General features: G+C 36.7%; 1 protein-coding gene across 1 annotated transcript in view; it reads left to right on the top strand.

Moving 5' to 3' along the window:
• Positions 1–24,426, top strand: part of TTC27 (tetratricopeptide repeat domain 27) — a 128,089-nt gene that overhangs the window by 56,452 nt on the left and 47,211 nt on the right. Inside the window, 1 exon segment of the mRNA XM_075089264.1 lies at positions 12,118–12,231. Within this exon segment, the coding sequence (XP_074945365.1) occupies positions 12,118–12,231 (114 nt within the window).

Here is a 24,426-nt window from a genome sequence, read left to right as displayed (position 1 = left end):
AAAATCCTTCAGTAAGCATAAATCTTTGTACTCCTTTCACATAGCTTTTTCTGTGCAACATATGAGGCTTCCCTTGTGAGGAATTGTTTCTCTAGTTCTCGTTTTCTTTGACCTTTGTCTCTGTGAAGTGTATAATATAGGGGACACTGGTCCACCATTTCAGTTTTATCTGCAGAGCTGCCCTCACAGCTAGCTGGAAAGACAATCATCACAATGTTGTGTTTCTTCTACTTCTGACTAGAGATCAGATCCCAATATACCTATGTCCGCATCAAATGACCCCCTTTAAATTCATTTTCTTAATACAGACAATATTTGCGTATATCTAAGTTGCAGGTTTATGGAGTAAGACAGGATATTTTCCAAGAAAAACCGTAGAAATGTCCAACTTAAGAGACAGCTCAGGAAATTCTTTATGTTACTCAGAAGACATAAAGACTGTAGCAGGAAGAAGAAGAAACAGATATGGAGAGCTTTGGATGTAAACATTGGTCTAACAAGTGCTTAACCATTTGCCTGTACACTACTGAAAAATATACTTAGGGAGAGAGAGAGTTATTTTGATTGGTATTCATTCTGCGTGTGAGGAAGAGTACATGGAAGCAGAAGGAGGGAAAAAGCTGCAGCCTGTTACAGAACAGTATTTTTGTATCTGTTAGTAAAAGCAGCAGTTGTAGACCTTCACTGCAGAGGAGAGCTGGCCTAGGGATGACTTCAGGTTTCAAATGAGACAGTCATGGAGAACAGAAAAGGAGGTTGGATATTCTCCTAACTAATGATACTTACAAGAACCAAGAGCAGAGGAAAGGCAACCTCAATTTACCTCAATGCTACCTATGTTACCTTTGCTAGAGAAAATAAGATGAACAAACAAGCTTTGAAGTCTGGAGATATTTTCTTTTGTGATGTCATTCTTTCCCCCATCAGGACTTCTAGCCATATTGTCAGCTGAGTGTGCTGAGTATTGACTGAACAAAGGAAAAGGATGCTAGTGAATATGGAGTAGTGTTACTCTGTTGCTGAGAAGCAGCTGTATCGGTCTTTTTTCAACAAAGAATTCTTTCTTCTAAGGGTAGGTAGAAGAGCTAGCTGAATACAGACACTGAAGTGTCTTGATATTTCTAATGAAGATAGTAACACAGTATCTTTGAACAGATAACAGATTATAGTCTTCACAATGTTTTGGCAGAGTTGAACTTTTGAAAGTAGAAGATGCATTTATTTTTAAAAAAATTTACTCAGTTCTGTTTTCAGTACTCCTTTCCAATATCTTCAGTGAAAAGAGACAATGTGTGGTCCTTTTAATGCAAATTATTCTTGTCTTTCTTTGGCTGGCTTTTATAGTGACATCTACAGAAATGTGATTAATTGTCTTGCTTTAGAGGAAATTAAGAAGAGTTGTACACAATGGGATGTTTTGTTCTTTTTAAAGAGTTAGTCCACTTTAGTAGTGGGACTACTGATTCATATTCCCTTACATCTATTGCTAGCATACCAGCTAGAGTAATACTGAAACAGATTAAATCTGTGCAAATGCTTACATTTTCCTCCACTTGGTCCTTGCTGTGAGTTAAAAACTATAGCAGGATGAGAGGTACACCTTAGGGTTTTTTCTCACTTTGAAATCTGTGGTCTACAGAGAAAGTCTGGTTTAGCGCATATCTTTTCCACCACCCAGATGAAACAGTCATTCCGGAGGTGTCTGCAGCCCCATGACAAACTCCAGGGAACGAAATGAGATTTGAGACTGGAAGATATAAAAAAACTATTGGGAATCTGTCTAGAGGATTTGTTGACAATAAGCATCGCAGTTGGGCATCTAACCAATGTGCGTAAGCTAGGAACCTAGTGTCCTTCATAATGTCAATGGAGAGTAAGAGACTTTCTTGGGGAACCCCTGAGGTTGATGCTTGTTCAAAATGGTCTTTTTAGGGAACCTTCCTGTCATCACTACCTGTTTAAAAAGACCCAGTGGGGCTAACTTCCAATCTTTCCTGCCTGTCTTTTTATTCCTTGAAATCCTAAGTACTACAGAAATGGCACTAAAGCCAGCACAATTTCCAAGCTGACCTAGAATAAATAATTGCCCAGAAGCTGTTCTTTGCAAGGTAGATATCAGAAGGAGTAACATTTACTGCTTAAAACCAGTACCATGGAGGAAAATATATTTAGAATGATAAAAAGGATGGAATATGAGGATTCCTTTGGGTGGATGTTATCAAGAGCTATCCATTTGCTATAGAACGCTATTTAAGTGGGGTGAAAAAAAAAAAGCTGTGGAAAACACAAAGTGAAACGATGTTTGCCTTCTTGTATACACTAGTGGAATATTTTGTAAGTCTTGTGAGAAGAACATGTATTGCTGTCTTCCCTTCTAAATTTTGAATTGATTAAGCCAGCTACTGAGTTATATTGTATTTCACAGAATCACAGAATCCCAGGTTGGAAGGGACCTCAGGGATCATCTAGTCCAACCTTTCCAGGAAGAGCACAGTCTAGACCAGATGGCCCAGCACCCTGTCCAGACGACTCTTGAAGGTGTCCAACGTGGCCGAGTCAACCACTTCCCTGGGGAGATTATTCCAATGGTTGACTGTCCTCACTGTGAAAAATTTCCCTCCGGTGCCCAATCAGAATCTCCCCAAGAGCAACTTGTGTCCATTCCCCCTTGTCCTCTCCATGTGACTCCTTGTAAAAAGGGAGTCTCCATCTTCTTTGTAGCTACCCCTTAAGTACTGGTACACGGTGATGAGATCCCCTCTAAGCCTCCTTTTCTCAAGGCTGAACAAACCCATCTCTCCCAGCCTATCCTCGTACGGCAGGCTTCCCAGCCCTTTGATCATCTTGGTGGCCCTTCTCTGGACCCCTTCCAGCCTGGCCACATCATTTTTGTATAGAGGGGACCAGAACTGTGCCCAGTACTCCAAGTGTGGCCTGAAAAGCACTGAGTATTTAATGTACCTTCAGATGTGATAAATTCCAGGTATGATACATTCCAGAGAAATTTAGTCACTTGCAAAATCAGATTAAATGAGAGAAGAACTCTAAATAGCATTTAGATAAGAACGATGGAGTTGCTGTTATACTGAGTCTAGCATTCATTTCTAAGTCTAGTATCGTCTAAATAATTAACTCTTTAACTAAGGTTTTTAAAATTTTTGCATACATTTTGCTTTGTTTGTGTGGAGAGACAAAAAGGAAACTTGTTAATGACTCTTTAAAGCTGCAGATGGGGGAAAAAGGAACTGTCCATTGTGTGTATGTACATATATTTAATTTTAAAACTCTAAGAATTAATATTTTATTTCAAATGCATTCAGTTATCCAAAACATATTGAAGTGTATAAAATGAAAAAAAAATCAGGTAGTGTCTTGTTTTAGCAGTCAAATTCAACAAAAGGTACTCTGTATTTACAATGATGTAATGTAACAAATTGGGTGCTGAGGCTACCAGACAAGACTAGACAAAACAAATTTTAAAAATACCATTCTAATTAAACTAGTCCCTTGATGTGGGTCACCAATGGTGTTTTGGCCTTGCTCTTGACTTTTTAACACTGAGAGGTATTTCTAATGGCTGTGGCTAAGAACTTTAAGCCCATCTCTGCTCATGATCAGCTAACACCTGTTGCGGTGAAAAGCTATTTTAGTCATACAGTCCCAGGATTAGTTTTATAGACCAAAATAAACCCTTGTCACACAGTTGAGTGAACAGCTTTAGACTTTGGAAAAAATATTCTGAATGTGTGGTCTAAACCTACTGAAATATATATCAAACATTAAAGCAGTACTGGAAAATGGGACTGTGCACATAATGTCTCAGCCAGTGCAAGAAAGTAAGTCTTCTCTGTCACTTTAATACTTTTCAGGATTTCTGCTTGTCTGTCTGGTTTACCTAACTGACAGTCAGACACAATTAATTTAAAAGGAAGGTAGCATTTACATAATGATAATTTAAAGAGACCATAAAAAAAACCTACAAGTGATTGTATGATTGGGTCTATAACGTGCTATCTTGATGTAACAACTTATTAAAATCAATGAAAGACCTAATAAAGGAAAATACAGAACTTTTGCTAATACATGTCATACAGGCTCAAGCACTGCATAATTTTTTGTTTTCTTGTTACAGTGCAAAGGTCTTGGCTTAATACTCTAAAGGTGCCATGTAGAATTTATAGTAGATACTGTTAGGCAAGGAAATATGTAGACCTAAGCAAGTAATAACATGTTTTCCCTATGCAACACTGAAAAAGAAATGCTAAGACAGGGCTTAGAATAATGCCTGAAATATTAAGTGTATAATACAAGCTGTGATGTTTGCAAAGAAAATGTACTTTATCCTTGCCTTGATAGTTTTGTTCTAAGACTGTTCAATCAATTAGTAGTCTGTAACTCCAAAGACTTTGTATATTTTCACGATTTTTTTTAAAAAAGAAAATTATAGTTGTCAAAGCCTTACGGAAAAACATGGTCAGTTGCTAGCTAAAATTACTGTCTGTTTGATAGGAAAAAAACAAGAAATTTTGAAAACAGTTGCTTTTGTGTTGATGTATATACACTTCTAATTTGCAGGATAAGATGGTAATACTTTGATTTTCCAGTCCAAATCACCCACAGAATTACTTCAAGTGTAGGATAGATTTCAGTGTTTAGTGAAAGTGTGAAATTAAACAGATGCATCAAGCACAGGTTTTGATAATTGTTACATTTCAACAGGACCTTTGATGTTTGTTTGATATCTGAGCAATTCTTTTGACCTTGAGGAGGTGACTACACACTAATGCCAGTATTTCCTCTACTTAGATCTTTTAAAAAAACAAAAACAAACAAACAAACAAAAAAAAACACAAAGAAGAAGGAGCAATCTACTAGGTCTATTGGCTAGTCCATACCAGGAACTAGATTTACTGCATAAATTACAGACTATCTTTTCTTCTCTGCCTTTCTACCTGCTAACCACTAATATCTGCTGTCATAAGATTTATGGAAGCCTTGAATTCTCAACATATGAAAATACTATTTTCCTTGTTTATGTCCGTTATCTTGTTCGTATTGCTCTCTAAGGACATAATTATGACAAATAGGGTTAGAATTTGTCAAACTGCAAAAAGAATCATCTGGAGTGATATCTTAATGTATTTTTTTTCTTGTTGGGCCTTAGAAAATATGAAGGTATTCATAGATAATAAAATGGGACTGGAGAATATACAGCCTTACATCTTCTAATTGCTTGTGCAGAAAGCAATCCTAATGTTTCCAGAGATTAACAGTTGATTTATCTGAAGTTTTGGTGTCTTGAACAGATGCCCCAAATTTGTCTTTTCAGATTAGTAAGTCTTATCCAACTATTGACACGTGCAATCAAATATCAAATATTTCATGTCAATAATACTTAGGAAGGCGAGGAATGTATAGATGCTCAAATTACCACCCTGATTAGTGGTGTAAATTCCAAAATTATTATTGGGGAATGTTGTCTGCAGTGACTGGATACAGATAACAGAAGGTGAAATGAGAAGTTGATCTGAAATTTGCTTCAGCATTCTATTTGTTTGTTCCCAAGTTAACCACTGTTGTTTGTTCAGAACTATTATATAGTCATGATATTTTATATAAATCGAGGATTGTACTGCAGAATCCATTAGTATAGCTTCTCATGTACAAGCAGTGACATCAGTAAGCTTGAATTTGCCGTATTGTAGTTTGTTGCCCCCTTCTCCAATTCACTGTCCAAGAGGAATTTTTATTTTTTATGTCCGGTTACATTTGAATTTTGAACCTAAAGTCAAGTTGTCATGCATTAAGGTGTTACTCTCAGAGAAGTCAAAAGTATTCTATACTATATATGTGTAAGTATAGAGGAATGGGAGCTGCTTCCATCGGGACTTCTGATTGTTCAATTTCAATAAACTGATGGTTTATTAAGAGACCAGAGGAGCTCTTCATAACTTCATACTCTTCATACTACGCCTTGTTAGTATGAAAAAAAAACATGACCCCTCTAAAATGATAGTGTTTAGTCTTTGTCTGGGATGAATTAGATGGGAATTCAGAGATACATGTTTTAGTTTAACGGTTCAGTTTAAACACAATTATATAATAATACATATAGTGATATATCATTATATATAACAATATGTAGAGATAGAGAGGTTTTGTGTGTAATGCTATGATGGCAAATAAAAGGAGGAAAAATCTTGGAGTAGCAAAGGCTGAACAAACGCAGCTCTCCCAGCCTATCCTCATATGGCAGGCTTCCCAGTCCTTTGATCATCTTGGTGGCCCTTCTCTGGACCCCTTCCAGCCTGGCCACATCATTTTTGTAGAGAGGGGACCAGAACTGTACCCAGTACTCCAGGTGTGGCCTGACAAGTGCCGAGTAGAGTGGGATAATGACTTCTTTCTCTCTGCTGGTGATGCCCTTTTTGATGCAACCCAGCATCCTGTTGGCCTTCTTGGCCGCAGCAGCACACTGTTGGCTCATGTTGAGCTTTCTGTCCACCAGGACCCCCAGGTCCCTTTCAACAGAGCTGCTCTCCAGCCAGGTGGATCCCAGTCTGTGCTGCACTCCCGGATTACGTTTTCCCAGGTGCATGACCTTACATTTGTCCTTGTTGAACTTCATAAGGTTCTTGTTGGCCCACTCTTCCAGCCTATCCAGATCTTCCTGCAGAGCAGCTCTCCCTTCTGGAGTGTCTACTTCCCCACTCGACTTGGTGTCATCTGCAAACTTCATCAGGGTACACTTGATCCTGTTATCTAGATCACTTACAAAGATATTGAATAACATTGGGCCCAATATCGATCCCTGGGGGACTCCACTAGTGACAGGTTGCCAGTTTGAGAAAGAGCTATTTACCACCGCCCTTTGGGTGCGGCCTGTCAGCCAGTTCCCTACCCGCTGCACAGACCACTTGTCTAGGCCATAACGCATTAATTTCTCCAGGAGGAGGCCACAGGGAACCATATCAAAAGCCTTGGAGCAGTCCAGGTAGATAACGTCCACTGCCCGCCCCGTGTCAACCAAGCAAGTCACATTCTTGTAGAAGGCCACCAGGTTTGTCAAGCACGATCTGCCTTTAGTGAAGCCATGTTGGTTTTTGCCAATCACGTGCTTCATTTGACTTGTGATGGCTCTCAGGAGGAGGGAGGGCCATTTGGATGAGACTGTGAAAAACAAAATCAAATTCTGCCTAATCTCATACAGAATCGCTCCTCTTGTTTCTTAGGACTGAATTCCATAGAACTTTTTATGTCAAAGAATCCCTTGCTATATACTTAAAAAAAAAAATTTAGTTGTAAAGTAGCTTTCAGTGACAGAGTCCTTTACCAGAGATTTAAAGATATGTCTGCAAAGTAACTGCAAGAAGCAAGAATTTTGCCTGTTCATGCCTCAGTCATATGCCTCTAACTAGTTTTTTTTTAAACATACTCACCTGACTACTGTGCATAATATAGGATGTTGAAAAGAAGCCACAGATTTTCTCATCTTACAGGGAGGCATAGAATGAGTTACAAGGTTGTCATATTGCCTTTGGTTATATTGAACAAATAAGGTTTTCATGTTAATTATCTGAATGAATTTGTGAAAGTCATCATATAATGATATACTTGGTTATATGAAGCAAGACTAATGATAAATAGATGTTAATTCACATAAGTAATTTGGAAATCTTAATTATGTGTGGCTTTTTTGGAAAAGCAAACAACAGAGCTGCTGAAGTATATTAACTGAAATTGGTAATGAAATGAAACTAGAACGGGATGGTTTGTTTGGTTGGTCTTTTTTCCTTTTTTTCCTTTTATTCTAAATCTCTCAGAGTGTTTTCTTTTTGTTTGCTTGTAACTTAAAATAGGTTAGCAAATACCTGAGTGAATCTAAACTAAAGGTCATTTCTTTAGAGGGGATGACAGAGGGTGCCTCATACCTGTGCCTTCGAGTAAGGGTTTTCACCACATCCTGGCAATTTGGCCAATAAGCAGCGATGCACTGATGTGAAAACTCTTGGGAATTCCACAACTGGTTTCAATTAAAAGTGCTCAGAATTTGAAAGTCCATTTTCAAATGATAGCTCCATCACAGCAATTACAGTAGTTTGCTAGGATACTGATAGTTTATCAGTGAGCAAGGTACCAGGATAAAAGAATGGGCTTGCTTAAAGCATAGATTTGTATTAAGGAAAAATCATGAATTATTTAAATTATTTAGAACTGTAGTTAACAAGGATCATATTTACCTGTTTCAGCTTGTCTAGTATGTCTAATAAGCCCATGTAAGCTTTTCCTGACTTCGACGTCAGAAAGAATTCCTAAAGGAGCTCCTACTTTTTTAAATAGCAGATGGAGTAATGCAGAAGAGTTGCTCTGAACAACCTATACCTTTTATAAAGGCATGGTTGACCTATACGGTCTTATTCGTCTGTCCTTCAAAAGACTTTGATTTGGTGTGAGTTGTCAGTTGGACACCTTACAGTATTGTGTAACTCCCCTGTGTGTCCCAGCTTTCCCAGGGTTCTTTGGTTACCTTTTCTGTTTTACCTTGTATGTATTACATCCTTGAGTTTAACCTGCAGGCTGCTTTCTCTTTGTGTAGGTTCTTCAAAACCAAACATTGTAACTTCATAAATAATATACAGACACGTTTGTATATATGAAATGCCAGTGGCACAAGCTTCCTTGAAGGTTCTTCCTAGGTTGTTCTGAGTTTTGTGTAGACATTGCAAATTGTACAACTGTTCTTTCTCTGTTTCTCTAACAGAAAGTTAGAGTGATCAGAAAGTGTATCACACCTAGGTTAAATTCTGAATAATGAGACTGAGTCATTCATAAATGGTATCTGAGTGTCAGCCTGGGTTTGGCAGAAGTCATGTAACTGGGATTGATCTGGGTTTCATTAGTAATGTGCACCTATCTCAAAATTCAGGTATTACTTGCCATTTTATTCTTACATGGTAATGGGGATATTTTAAAGGTATTGTGCAATAACAGACTACTTACTACTTTGTTATTAAGACGTTGACGATCATGTTGTTTCATTCCAATATCACATAAGGATGATACATTGAATAAAATATTCTGGTTTGTGTACCATTTTGGTAATCTCTTTTTTACACTTTGAAATTACGGGAGACGGTGATATATAAAGGGTTCTGGTTTGAAGGAAAAATTGTGGGGAAGAATTGGAGAAAGGAGTTTTCCCATGTGAAAACGTTCCATTCAGTGCAGAAAATGTTGCATAACCTTATTTCCTTTCCTTCTCACCCCATCTAATTTTCCTGTTTTTCTTTTCCATTATTTTATTGTTCTTTCCCTAAAGTAAGAGCAAAGATGACTTGTGAAGATTCTCAATAGCGGTTTTGTTTTAGAGTTATTTTGTTAATTTTCTTAGTTGCCTCTGGTACAGTGCAATAAAATTTTGGATATGTTGACAAAACTTGCATAATCTTGATTTAGTTTTTCTTTTTTCCAGATGTTTCATTTTAGCCTATGGTATCATTAATAGAGTCTAGATTTAGCTTCAGGTGAAAATAAAAAGCTTTGGGACTTAGAAGAAAATATTTATTATCTTGAATATGTGGAGTTTTTGAGTAGAAGATTGAAGTGTGCTTGATGGTTATGGGTAGGTGTTCTGAAATTATTCTTTACGGCCCATGAGTACAAACATTCGTGCCCTTTATATATGTATTATTTTGTATCTGTGGTCCTTTAAACATTGCAATTAGGTGATGAAAAGGTGAGCATTTGGGTTCTGGCATAAGACCAAGCTCAGTGCAAGTATAAATTGCAAGTGTTTCTTAACTGAAAAATAGGCCTGCTTCTCATTGTCCTATGCAGTTGCAGTGCTTTTTTTTGTATCAATAAAACTGTTAGAGAATGTAAATTTTTCTTCTGTAATTGTACAGCAGGGATACCTTATATTTTGTTTTATTAATATCTTTAAAAAGCAGAATTGTTATTCAAGATAAGACTGTCATTGCTCCTGCAGAGGAGTGAAATGTAATTATCTCTGTTTCTCTTCCACCCCATTTCTCTTTGCTTCTCTGTCCTCCCCATATGACTTCACACATGCCTCGTACAGCACAATTGCTTAAATCACTGCCTAGACAGTGGTGTAGGAGGTATACATAGAGGCAGAGGAGAGGCTCTCCTGAGCTGCCGGTTCTCGTGCAGAGCTGGATGGCCTGGAAACAGAGGCTTTGTGCTATGCCAAAGGTGGCATAATACTCTTTGAACAAAGAGTGAGGGAACAAGTACTCTGCTGCTGGACAAGTGCTATAATTGGACCTGAAAATGTCTTTAGGAGCCTTATTAGGCAAGCCCTTTAGTTTTCATTATTCTTTTGAGGGATGTTGTGTTCATCTGAAAAATAAATACTAGTATCTATCACCATGTAGCAGAGAAAAAATTCCCTTTAAGTAAAAAAAAAGACAGAATACCAATAGTGGAGAAAATGGGGGAAAGGGTAACCTTCCTCACAAAAGAAGTTTTTAATCTAAAATAAACATTGTTCAAATGTTTGCCCTAACAATCGCTTAAGGTTTTTTTTTAGCAACCACCTGGAATGGCCACCGAAGCACAAATTCAGAAACCAGGGTCCCATGTTAGGAATGCCTTGCTTGTGTGCTGCAGTGGAGGGTTTGTCTCAGAGCAAAGAAAAACAGGTAGTAGACTGAACTTCCTATGATGAGACAGGAGAGATGAGCTCTCAGAACTAGGATTTGAACCAGTTAACAGATTTACTGATCATAACTAATTTGTAAAAGGGCACTTTTACAAAATATATATATACAAAATATAGAATGCTGTGATTGTGTTCCCCTGATATTTCCAGGTCCTCAGCATGTAAAAGATGGTATAGAGCCTTTGGGTACCTCTTAATGTAATACTGAGTCAAAGTAATGAAAGAATCAATGTAGAAGTTGTTGGTCACGAGAGAGGATCAGCTGATGTTGAAGTGTTTGGTTGCTGAACATGTCTTCATATTGTTTTCATTTATGCTTTCATTTGCTGTTCCATCTCTTCCCATTGTAGTTTTGCTTGGAGAGAATTTGTTTTAGCTTGTTTCTTTCTGCGTCCTTTCCTGTGAAAACACTAGGGAAAAGAAGAACAGATTACAATATGACAGAAATTTGTCAGGCATTTCACACAAACCACCATCAAAGTATACTTTTTAATGCTTTGGAAGGTCATTGAGAGGAAAGAATAAAACCACTGGGGCCTTTTCTCCAGTCTTCAGACAAATTTATTTTCTCAGAGAAGCTGGATTGTGTTTGTAGTGTCAATAAAATTAACAAGGAAGTTTTCCTGCTGTCTCCCTTTTCAAAGTGAATATCTAACAGAAAAATGGTATACTGTGTCTGAAACCATACTGGAAAGAATCCAGGCAGCCTGTACATTATTAAGTGATATCAAAGTTGTGTTGGCTAAATATCTCCTACTGGGCATTCCTAAAAATCAGTGGTTAGAGACTGGCACCGTGTTCCTGGCATCAGGGCAGGGCATTCCAAGGGATAACCTACCATGTCTTTAGGAAAGTTTTTAACCTAGATTATTCTGTATTCCCTATATATTATTCTCAAGTCATGGCAAATTCTGAATTAATTAATATTCTTCAGATTCTTAGCAATTTCAGCCTATTTAATGTGGAGGTGCTGTTAATGCAGGCATTGGAGCACCTAACATATGTGGAGAGGCCAAGAGAGAACTGGTTTTGTTCAGCCTTAAGAAGTAGGATCCCTGCTGTTGTCTATAACGCTCCAGTATGCAGGTGTGGAGAAGGCTGAGCCAGACTGCTCAGTATCAAATTTTTTATTTTCCTTTCATTCTGAGTAGCCATTTTAGTATGTGCAGTTTGGTGTATGAACCATATAGGTACATGTACATACAGTGCTGCAGTAGCCGAGAAGGAGAAAATAGTTCTGATGGCCACCTTTTATATTGAAAATAGATTAAGGGAATCTGTACAGCCTTCAATTCATCAAATAAGTACTACAACCACGTATTTGACTTTCAGAATAGGAAACAGCATTCATGCTTGAGAACACTGTTAAAAATTTTACTGTCTTCAGTGTCTTTTAAAATAAAATAATGAAAAAGTGTTATTTTTCTCTGCAGTGCTTGCTCTCTCAGCCAAAGTTCTGGGCCATTCAGACATCAGCCTTACTCCTTCGGACCAAGCTTGAGAAAGGAAGTATTCGCAGAATGGAACGGGCAATGAAGCAGACTCAGGTAAGACTTCTGAGCTGCCTTGTTACAAATAAGGGTTCTTTAGGTATCAAATGGAAACAGGCAGTAGTTAGGAGCTTCTGCAGTTCCTCTCTGTTGAACTGTGCAGCAAGATAATTTTTGAATTATGTCTTTAAACTAGATGCATAAACCTCAAATCCTTCTGTGTCTGCCAGTCCTGAGATAAACTCATATAGGCACAAATAATAAATGGTCACTTTCTTTCAAAAAACATGGTAAGTTTTGGAAGATAGAAATTAAAAATCTGTTTTCTTCTAGTTTCTGGCTTCTGATCTGTGGAGTTTTTTACATAGAAGTTTATTAATGTAAAGCTGCTACAACTATCATATTTTTTTAAATAGTTTTCACTCAAGTAAATCTTCCGTAGAGAACACTGAAACTTGTTCTCACAATACCAATGACTATTTACAAGAAAACACACTTGTAAATAAAGCAGCACTTTCAATTTACCATTTTGATGTGATACTTAGTGATTAGTATTTTTATTGCAAGTTTGAGGTAGCGGTTAAATAATCTTGCTCCAAACAAAGAGAGGATCAGTTTTCAAATACAAAAAAGAAATCTTAAAATTCTGAACTGTGTCAGCTAACAGGATTTATTTAAAAAAAAAAAAAATCAAAGGAAAGATCTATAGGGTGTATAAAGATTATTTTTCTTTTCCCCTTCATATTACAGAGTTTTATTAGCCATTTGTCATCTTTATACTGTTACGTCTTCTTGTCATACATGAACAGCAGGCATTTCTATATGTCCATCAGGCAACAGTTCTGCTGACTAAAACAGCCAGGGATGTTTAAAACTTATCATCATGGTGCTGTTAAGCTGATGTTTCATTTAAAATCATTATTGATGCATGGATCTTTGAAGGAGTGCAACTTGAATGTGCTGCTGCATTTTTCTTCTGCTGAGGAGGACTTAAGGGTCGCTGTAGTGGAATTTTCTGGGGTAAGTAGGAGAGTGTCAAGGAAGCCAGGATTCCAAGTCCAGGAGATGTAGCATCTGACAGCGTTTGGGAAGCAATCTCAGGATCCTTGATGCCCTAAGCCATAAAACAGTTGGAGTGCCTCCAACATTTTTGTCTCACTTGATTAAACCTGAGTACTGGAAATTGTTATACTCTACAGTTTTGACAGTCTCATGATGGAAATCTTCATGAAGGGGTTATCGTTGCAAGAATATTTATCTGACTTCATTGTGTGCTGCAACTGCAATAACATGAAGGATTTGATCAGCATGCGCTGTGACATTTTGGGAGGTGACCTCACAGTAGACACAGAATCTGTGGTTTTAAATATTATCTTCAATCTTAGTATGTTTATGTTTTCATTAAGTTTTCTAGATGTTTGAATATAATGACATATTTGTGTTGATTTGATAGAGTATCAAGCTGAGTTTCCAAAAATAGTTAAAAGTTGTTTAAGGATTGATATGTGCTAAATTAATGAAATAACTTGAATAACTTCCCATTTAAGGTTTTAATTCCTGAGTTCCATCAGATCAGACTTTTTAAATAGTGTGGTTTCTGAGAGTTCTAAGAAGGAATCGGAAAACGTACGGTAATTTTCACACATAACACAAAGGTTTTTGATATATCATCTTTATGAAGATGCCAAAGAGCACTTTCTGCCACTATTTATCAGTAGAATATGGATTTCAAAACCATAGACTTTTCATACAAATTGGTTTTGTGGGTGGTTTTTTGTTGTTTTGTGTTGTTTTGGTTTTGTTTGTTTTACAATTTCATGTGCATGAGTTCAGATTGGTGTAGAAAGATTAGATATTGAAGATTAAGGGAGGAGGTGAGTATAAATATTATTAGATTGCCCCATTGTTTGCAATACCGAATTTTTAAAGTAATTATAAAAATTCTTGTAAGATGGCTTGAATAAGAAGTGGTAAAGTAAATCCTCTAAGTTATGTACTTTAGGATTGTCTGAAGAGTGCGTGAGCCATTATAGACGCTGACTTACAGATGCTGGGACTCTCCTGTCATCTTTGACTGTAACTCTCCCTCCTTTTCCCCATTTCCACCCTTATCTGCTTGTACACTGGGTCTGCAAATCTTTCTAACCAGCTGATAAGCATCTTTTTAGATTAATGGCACTAGGCAGGTACATGCTGCTTTTCAGCACTAAAGCAAGCCAGGCTACGTTGTTGGTTTGTCAAAGAAAGCATTTTTTCGGCTATGTTTTGTTTTGGGGTTTTTTTTGTGGTCCTGGCTATGTTGTTTGACTTATTTTAATTATTTGAAAATAATTGCAGCTATTTTTGAAATGAGGGAATATTGGTTGAATTTAGCTGCCACACTCCAAGTATAAAATACATCCCTACTTTATGTTAAACGGTTTTTATGAAATTATTTTGGTAAGGTTTTTTTCAAATTGGGAAGCTTCAAAAGGAATTGCAGAATGATCGTTTCCAAAACCTTTTTCTGATTACTTTAAAAGTCTGAACTACAGATAGTGTAGTCTTTGGAACAGGTTTTAAAATTATCATTCTGGGTGCTCTGGAACATACTTTAGCTAGTGACTAACTGGAAGGGAGGAGGAGAGAATTTTTCCTTCCCTTTTTCTGGATGGTGCTGGTTGTGTCTGTCTAGTTTTTGCCTACATGAGGTTTGGATCCACAAAAGTATGGTTAAAGATTTCTAAAGCCAGTATTTTTTTCAACCATTTTTCTAAGAAAAGGAAACAGTATTTGAGAGCTAAAACAGTTATTTTACATTCCACTAGAATATTTAATCATGACCAGTATAACATATATTGAAGTCTGGATCAAGGTATTGCCAACCAAAACGTGTCTCTGGATGCAGTATGATTTTTTTTTTTTTTTCAAGTTGGGTGTTTGGTCTTTTTCCATATGGATGTAGGTGAGGGAGGGTGAGAAGTGCTAGGGTGGAAAGAAAGGAAAGAGGGGGAGGGAGAAAACAGGAAGACAAAGGGAGAGTTTTTGATAAATAGCTCTCCACATAACCAGAACCCTGACATTTCTACATGAGTTTTGGGATCTTCACCTACCTTCTATTGTAAGAAAGTAATTCAGAAACTATTAAAAGTGGAAAATGGGTTGGAATAAGCTGTTAAACCACAAATTACTGCTGAAAGTGCAGCCAGAGCTCAAGTAATAGGATGGGGGAGAAAAAATGAATTTTAAGTAGTCTAGGAGCTATGAAAAAAGAGAAAAGGGAGGGGTGGTTTAAAAACAAAACCCAAAACAAACCAAACAGTTTAAAGCACATAAAGGATAGCATCTCACTGTAGTTTCTTGGTATGTGAAATAAGTATACCCTTCCGTTTCAGTGGATTTTTAAATATTTTTAAGAATGAAGCAAAACTGATTAAAACACCCTGCTTTGTACAAAGGATGGTGTGGTAAAATTGAGAGCATCATTACTGCTGGATTACGCCCGCAGCGAAAGAGGTGAAGTTGCCATGTGCCTGGTACACTAGTAGCCTGCTCAAGCTTATCCTACAGTGACTTGTTACAGCTACTTCTTGCAGCTTGACCTGGGTGGTTGGTTACACTGGCTACCTCTATGCTCGCAGCTTTTATCAGCTTGTTACGTGCCACTTTTCTTACAGTATTTTCTGCTGGTCACTGCACCTGGTGATAGCATGTCTGTAAGCTTGGTTTTCCTAACATGCAGTACGACATATGCGGTATTTCATACAGTTCTGTCTTGCTTGCTTTTCTTGGCAGCAAAGGAATTTGCCGGCTAAGGAGAGAGAAATGTGTCTTTAAAGGGTGTTTTTAATAAGGCTTCAGGAGAGCTGGGAGCAGACTAGTAATATTATAGGCTAATCATTATGTCTAAGATTGAAAGGTCACATGAGAGCTTGTTTTATATCCCTAGTCATACGCAGATGTATGTGGTTGGGAATTCTGTGACAACTGCCCTGTAATTTTCACTTAAATAATACTTCAGAGTGTCATTTTTCTCCAGCAACTAATGTTTTTCTGTGTGTATGAAAAAGGGAAAAAATGATTTTTTGTTTGTTTTGTTTAAATTTTTCTTACTGTAGACATATGCTAGTTGGTGTTCAATTCTTTCACATCTGAAAAGAGTTTATGTACACCTATGGAAAGAAAAGGCTGGTATAGATCTAACAGAACTGGCATCTTGAGCTCTATGAGCCTGAATGCAGTTTTGCTGTTTCCTTATTTTCACATTGATGGTCTTTAAATGGTTGTGCAAGAAAGTTATGTAATTTGTCATAGAAACATATCCTTTTTATTTTCAAAACTAAGTTGTCACCTCGTTGCCAAGTTTCTCCCTGTGCTTTGCTTTATTTGGTGGTTGTTCTACACTGGACAAATTTAACATTTAAGAGAAGAGTTCAAAAAGGAGAGGGGAGCAGTCTTCCTCCCACTAGCCTGATCTAGAGAGGTTTGAGGCTAACAGGTTTTTCCTCACTTCTTTTGCTTCTCAAGCATATATCTTTCTGATCAGGCCTCTCAAGGCCACGGTTGGAGCAATACAGAGAGATTTTTAGTATGACCAAGGGAATGACAGCACTTGTCTGTTCAGCTAAACTATTAGATCACTGTACTAGGCGTTCCTATTCCTGTTCTTTAACCCCCTCTTGTACTGTAGGTGTACATTAAATAAGATTTTAATAGTTGCTTTTAGTTGTATATGGAATGGGAGAGGAGAGGAAGGAGGAGAAAAACTAATCACTACTAAATTTATTTTACATGCAGTTGAAAGCTTTAACAGATAGTTACTGAGATCTGAGAGATGCAATGGTGAACTGAGAGAGATTTAACTCACTTCCTTCAGGAGGGTAATAAATGGAAGAAACACCTTTTCTATCCTGTAGAGATCCTGCATTGATATCCCTGTAGTTGTCAACTGTTACGTATTGTATTTATTATTAGAACACATGTTCCAAAAAGTGTTTAAAAAGAGGAGAAAAGCCAGGTGTCTTATAAAAGCTTTCCTTAATGAATTCTACGCAAGATCACGAGGTGTCCAGAACCCTAGAAATAATCCTTATTACTTCAGAATGCAATTACAAGAGAGAGTGACCTCTTGGTAATAGTTATGATTCCAGTCTCAAGACACACATTTCCAGAACATATTTCATTTTGCTTAAGGAGATGACAGATTTGACAAAAGATGTTACATGACACAAGTGATTCTGGGGATACACTGAACTCATCAGCACACTTCAAAATAATTAACATGGTGATGTTTGGCTCCCTCTGTTGTTCTTCTACTATGTAATTATAGTTTTTTGTTGGGGAGAAAAAACCCCAAACCATAGATCCAGTCTGCCAGGAGTTATTCAGGAATAACTGCAGTGTTTTTGTACCACTGGCGAAAAAGAGAATATTGAATAGTATAATTTTCCAGGTAATGATTTCTGCCTAGAAGTTTTCTACTGCACTGGTGTACTTGCCAGTTTGGATGAGGGCTATTCGCTGGTGTGGGGAAAAGAATGAAACCATTCTTTCTGTGCTAAAGTTTCTTCATATTTTCTCAGCTAGTACTTTTAAAGTACAAACCTTTTTGCTCATTTGAGAATTATGTTCAATACCTGGGCTGTTCCACTTCTAGTGTCAATGCACTTTCTAAAAGCAGCCAAAATGCTAAGCCTTCCATTTTTTCCAAATGTTTCCCATTGAATCTTGGCTCTGAAAGCATTTACCTTTCTCCCTTTAGCGTCTCTTACTCAGCGTCCTGACCATTTGAATGATGGTATTAAGAGTCATAATGTCAGGTAGGAGAATCCTTAAACCATATTGAACGCTAATATTACACTTTTTTTATAGACAAAGTGATGACAGCGAGTTGCAAAGAAAAATATTAATATCAACAGATTCCGGGACACAACATTCATATCTTTCTGCCTAAGCTTTGCACTGGAAGACAAAAACATTATAAGCTCAACCTCAGTGAACTAAACAATTAAAATAATTGAGTTCCACATGTAATCAGACCAGATGCAAGGCATGGAGGACACACTATTCCCATCTATTGCTAAACTGACTAGGTGAAGCTTTACGGGCGTTGCTAGATTTGAATAGTGAATCTTTTACAGCTGTATCTCATAAATATAATTGCAAATCTGGATATAGGTATCCTGAGGTGAGCTAACCATGTTCTAAAATAGCCCAGTACTGGTAGACAGATTGGTAGACAGATTTTTTTTTAGTTTCATTGTCCAATGCATATGCCAGGTACTACAAACCAGACTCTCCCATATCTGTTAAGGCAGTTGTCTGTTCCTCCTATATTGTAATTAAACTCTACCTTAACAGTGATAGCTTTTTATTTCTTTCTCCATCCTTGTCCTTACTTCTCCCTTTAGTGAAAAACAGAAAGCAAAGCTCTGAAGCAAGAAATCTTTGGATCTGGTTTTCAGCAAGGACTGCAGTTGTGCCTTGCCCCAGAGCAAGCTGATTTGGGAACTATAAAAGCAATATAACCACAACAGCTTGGAACTTAATGCAGGCTTACTATTTTGAAGCACAGGGAATTCCTTTGTGGGTTTTGCACCCTGTTCAAAGTGGTTTGTAACTGTTGTTCACCATTGGCAGTATCAAAGCTAACTAACTAGCTACAAACAGGGGACTTGCATCTATACGAGATGCAGTTGTCCTCCATGGGTGAGTCTCCACACATGTGTCTACTGGTTTAGAGCAGATTTATGCAGCTATATTAAGCTGTGGCAAAAACGTCACATCATCTGCTACCGGTTGGACTCGATGACCTTACGGGTGTTTTCCAACCTTAACAATTCTATGATTCTGTGAAACAGGGAACCTTCAGTGTAGATCTCTCTGAGAAAGTGACCACAACTACCTCTCCTCTTCCTGACCCATATAAAGATACAGATTAAAGCTAAAAGTCAGCCAGCTATGTTTGGTATTTGAGACTGCAGAGAGAGACTAAAATGCTGCACTGCAAACCAATAAGCTGCAAGCATACCAAAAAGGGGGCAAGGTGCAGGTATGGAAATGGGGATATTCCTTCCTCAAGTGCCAAATGATCCAGCCTGTATTTGGCCTGATTTTAAATCAGGCTTTCATGGTGAATTGATGGATAATATCATTATTCTTGCTTTTGCAACAGAAAATGAATGGCTTGGTTTAAAATCCATTCTTCACAAGTAAGCCTGTAAATCTAGCTTATTCTAGAGAATTTATAAAAATGAATAACATAATTAACCAGTAAACCAGCTTTTGCTTTGAAAATAAAAGCATTCAAGAAGGTATACTTTCTTGGTAAGGATAATATAATAGCTGTAAAATTCTATTTCATATAGTAAAAAATAAATGTAAGTGGCATAAAGATAAACATATATAGTACTTTTCTGGAGATTGTGTGTCATCTGTAAGTGGATTTGTCCTGAGGCATAAGTCATGAACAGGTTTTAACATTGAAAACTGTATCCTTAACACTGGCACTCAGTAACTTTGGCCTCAATACTTGTCCAGAACACTAAGCTCATAATTTTGAAAGTCAGTAATGTTGTTGTGCTGTTAGAGGCCTCATTTGTTTTACCATGCTTCTTTAGGTGGTAGTGTTTGACTACAACAAAACATTCCAAATTTGCATAGGAGATGCTCTAAATTGCCTGGTATACTTCTTGGCTCTCAGTTTAAAATGAAAAGGAAATATTATGTCAGACATTCATGAGACCAGTTATCTTCTCCTCATGACCTTGACCTCTTTTGTGCTAATTTTGATATTGAAATGCTTTGTATTTCATTTGGGATTGTTGGACTCATTTCCTCTTGCGTGCTTTCCTTCCCCACCCAGCTGCAAAAGACCTATTGTAAAGAAATCGAAGCTTTTTTTAGTAAAATGACACTGACAACCTAAGTGAATAATAGTTCTACTTGGCTAGTATTGTTTTCAAAGTGAAATACACATTTATAGGGCCTAACATAACAAAAACATTCACATTAAGAATCTACTACATGACTAATTTTAGAAAAAATGCAGACATGCGCAGTTCTAGCACCCTAATCAGTAACTTCTGCCCCAGCATACTTCTCCTTACAATGATCAACAACATCTTGCATCTTAAAAGTTTGTATGGACTTACGCAAAAAATAAGTCTCATTGGTAGTCCAGTACTTCAAGTTCTTTTGCACAGATGCCTTACAAATTTTTGGCCTTCCCTCTTTCCTGCCATCAAACAGATTGTGTAGGTGAAACCGGTACCTTATATTCAGGAGGTGGTCTCTTCCTGAATAATTTTGGAATTTCAAGTCATTATGAAGTGGATAATTTTGGATTATGATCTTGCTTAAACATGTAGGGGATACTTAGAGAAAAGTGTTAAGTGAAGAATTAATTTGTTAGTCTGAGGACAAGGTAGTAATGGGGTGGGGAAGAATGAATTACCAGAATATCATTAAGAAAAAGGTCTGGAAAATGTATAAACACTAGCTTTCCAGTTTTCCACCGTGTAAAGTAGAAGAAAGAAACAGCTTTAACTGAGAATTAGACTGAAAAACCTCATAGATAAAAGGCCTACTGAAGGTAGGCAGTAAAAGAAACATAGTTTTTCTAAATGCTCACTTTTGAAATAAGGTTAACAAGAAGTGATAAATCTATTTTTTGTAGAGCAAGACATGTAGAGTAATCGTTTAAAACTGATAGCGTAGCTCAATTGTGTAATGCTCAATACTTCAAAAATTTAATATCTTTATACACCCAATATCTCTGATGCAGTCACTACCTGTAGAACAACAAAGTTCAAAAGTCCAAGTGATAACACAGTTATGGCATAAGCTAGGGTAGAGAAAAACTGGTACATCCAGTTAATGTTTACATATTTTATTACAAAATTTATTAAAACCTATGCTTATAGTCAGCAATGTAAATTAATATACCAGCTGGACAAGTTTTGGTGCTGAAGTTTAAAGTCAATTGGATGCATGATCTGGTGAAAATCATTGGCAGAGTACCTGGAATGAGAGTATGTTGAAGTGGTAAACGTGCCTTCAACAGCTGTCAAGCTGTCATGCAGGTGCAAAGCCATGTTTTTTTTCATAGCTCAATACCTAGATTCAGAGTGGAGAAACTCCTTGGGAGCTGATTAGACAAGCAGGCATTTTTTCTTGTTTGTTCTACAAAATTAGGCATGGAACACTGAGATCTACTAATTTTAATGTCTTATAAAACAGTGTAATCAGATACTATGCATTTCTAAGATATCTGTAAAAAAGGAGCAAACTGTAAATGCAAAATGCATTTTGATAGTTGTACTTCTGGTTACAGGCCTATAATTTTGTTTAAGAGATATCATAATGTACATTTGCTTTATTTCCTAATCACAGTTCCATTTTCATCTAGAAAAGTCTTAAAGCAATGGCAAGTTAACTTCTTTATTTAGGATGTGAGAAATCATCATTCTCTAACATTTAAATTAAAAACAAAAAAACCCAGGAATTTAATGCTAAAGATGCAGCTGTCTTAAACATGTTTGCACTGGATCCTTCTGGTTTAAAAAAAAAAGATGGAAATAAGGCTATGTATAATTGAAGGACAGTCTGATTCTCATCGCTGATGAAAATTAATCTTCTAAGGGAAAAGAACAGAAGTAGCAAATAAAAAAAAACAAAACACCACACCCCACACCCAGAAAAAACCAAACAAATAAAACAAAAACCCCACACCAAAATTATTTGCTGACTGAAATAATATTGAAGTTTATTAATTCAAATTGCATAAATTTGTATCAGTTCTCTCTGGCTCAAATATGCTTTCTTTTCAATGACGCAAAACTGTATGCATATTTCAGTTGATTAGGGCAGTCTATTAAAAATATGGAAACTATTTGCTCCATAAAATGGCTTTTTAAGAGCCAAATTAAGACAAGCAGAATGAATTTTGCATTCTTTTAAGATTTTTATAGTTTTCTCAAACAAAAAAGTACATGCAGAGCAAGTATAAAATGCCCTGATGATGATAGTTTTGCAGTTATTATTCAGTAGTGGTGATCAGTTTATTACAGGTAAGAAATTATATCAGTTAAATAAAACAAAAGAGTTCTTTGTGTCCTCCCACAGTTTTCTCCAAGGAATATATCCCCAATCTTCCCCTGCAAAGCCTGCCAAATGAATGAGCTTTTGGGCATGATAAGGCACTAAGCTTGTAGGTTACTGTAGTTCAGGAAGTTCCAGGGCCACAGTAAACTGTCCCTCAAAATGTAGAGAATGAATTCAGTCTTGAAAAACTAATTTATAGTCATACATGCAGTAGATAGGACCTCCTTATTTACTGAAATGAAGCTAAGACGTACAAAAACAATTGCTGGGAAATAAGTGCAATAACAATGAGACAAATGTTATTGATACAAGTGTTTGTGTGTTTTTTAATATTTTGAAAGTGATCCAACATTGTTCTGGAAAATTCTTCCATTAGAAGGTATTTTAGTGCTGCTTTAACCGTTACAGGAAATGAGAGACTAGAGACTGGTTTTCATTTTAAAAGTATTTAAAATGAAAGAATATGGAGATCGTGGTACTCTAATACCTGCAAAAATTGGCATAGGTAATAAGTCAAAACCAACTTAGTAAATCCCAATAATTAGTGGTCCTTGCTTTTGTCCTTATATACTCACTAAAGAAAGAATAAGCAGTCTGTCAGTGAGGCTTTTCTTTTCTCCTAATACAAAAAAAAAAAAAAGCCTATTTTACTTCCTCAGGTCAGCATACAAGCTGTGATTTTTAAGAGAAGCCAATACATTTATTGTCAAAGGAGATTTTCAGTGGGAAATCTGAAAGCTGAAAAGAATTACCCTCAAATTTTAAAGTAGAGGAAAGAAAGTGGTTGTATAGGCAAATCAGGGTAGAGTTTGAGAACATTACATTGGAAACATTTTACTTTTATTACGTAGGTCAACACCAAGGATAATCAAGGAGGATGCTTCAGGCTATTTGTTTCTTGAACGCCAGTTAAGTGTAAGATTTCAGCAGATCAGTTTCTGCAACAAACCTGACGAAGTATAAGCCATAGAGATTTGTAATCAGTGACCTAGAGAGAATGGATTCACAGAAAGTGGGGTGAAGGGGTTTGTAAAAAATGTCATTAAGCTGGTGACAAATCTTTGTGAGATAAATTTAGAAATAGTGAAGAAAAATAATGCTTGTGGAAAAGAAAATAGAAAAGAATGGACTATTGTGTAATTAATGAGGCAAAATGTTGTTTTTCTTTTTTTGGATTAAATGGCTATATCATTTACAAAAACAAGAACTAATTCCAAAAATGAAAACATTCTTGCTTTGAAATCAGTTTGTAACTGTGATTCTGTAGTAGGGGGTGAGAACTGCTTTTTCTGATAAATGTTTCTACCGAAAGAATTTCCGTCATGCCAAGGGCCTAGCTCTCCAGTTAGTTACAGCGAGAATTGGGTTATTAAAAAAAATATTTAATACAGTAATTGTACACAATTTCTAAATGTTCAGAGGTAGGAAATTTTGGGAATCTAGTATGTAAAGAATCAGTTGATTGGAAACTATTGTACTGGAGACAAACTTTGCAATAGTGTGTGCTGAATGTAGCTTCTAACCAGAGAACTGTTTGCTGGCCTAACTCAACTTATTTAGTTCCTGTTCCAGTTATAGTTATGAATTGAGGAATATACTTGGCTTCTGAACCTTCCAAACTGATTTAAGGACCATTGATTCAAATGATCATTTGGATCGCTGTATGGAGAGTTCTATGATGATATGATATTGGCTCTTTTCAATATTTCCATTTGCTTTTGCAGTTACCCAGTTTCTTCACAGTATTGCTATCTGTCTGAATATTGTAAATTATAGCACTGTGGTTTTGCGATAAGACTTGGGCATTTTGACAGATGTGGAGATGTTTTTCTGAGTGATATGACCTACCACGCCTAAACTGGATTTTAAATGCTATAAATAATATTGTTTGTAGCTATTACGCACGTTGCTGTGCTATACCTGCCCATTTTTCCAGATGCAGATCTGTGCAAACATTGAAGTTGCCTAGATATAGAAACATGCACTAAATGATTCTACCACAGAATGCTTCATCTCCTGCTTTATTCCATTTTCCCCTGTGTAAAATGTGAGCAAACAAAGGTCATTAATAATGTTGTAAGTTCAGACACTTAACAGTTATAAAATGCCAGATTATAGTGCAGTCTTAAACTATTTCTGGAGCTCTCAAGCTGCACCTTGCCAGGACAA

Source organism: Phalacrocorax aristotelis, chromosome 3 (assembly GCF_949628215.1).
Source record: "Phalacrocorax aristotelis chromosome 3, bGulAri2.1, whole genome shotgun sequence".
Lineage (NCBI taxonomy): Eukaryota > Metazoa > Chordata > Aves > Suliformes > Phalacrocoracidae > Phalacrocorax > Phalacrocorax aristotelis.
Note: the sequence above shows the minus strand (reverse complement) of the source record. Positions and strands in the feature narration are given on the sequence as shown.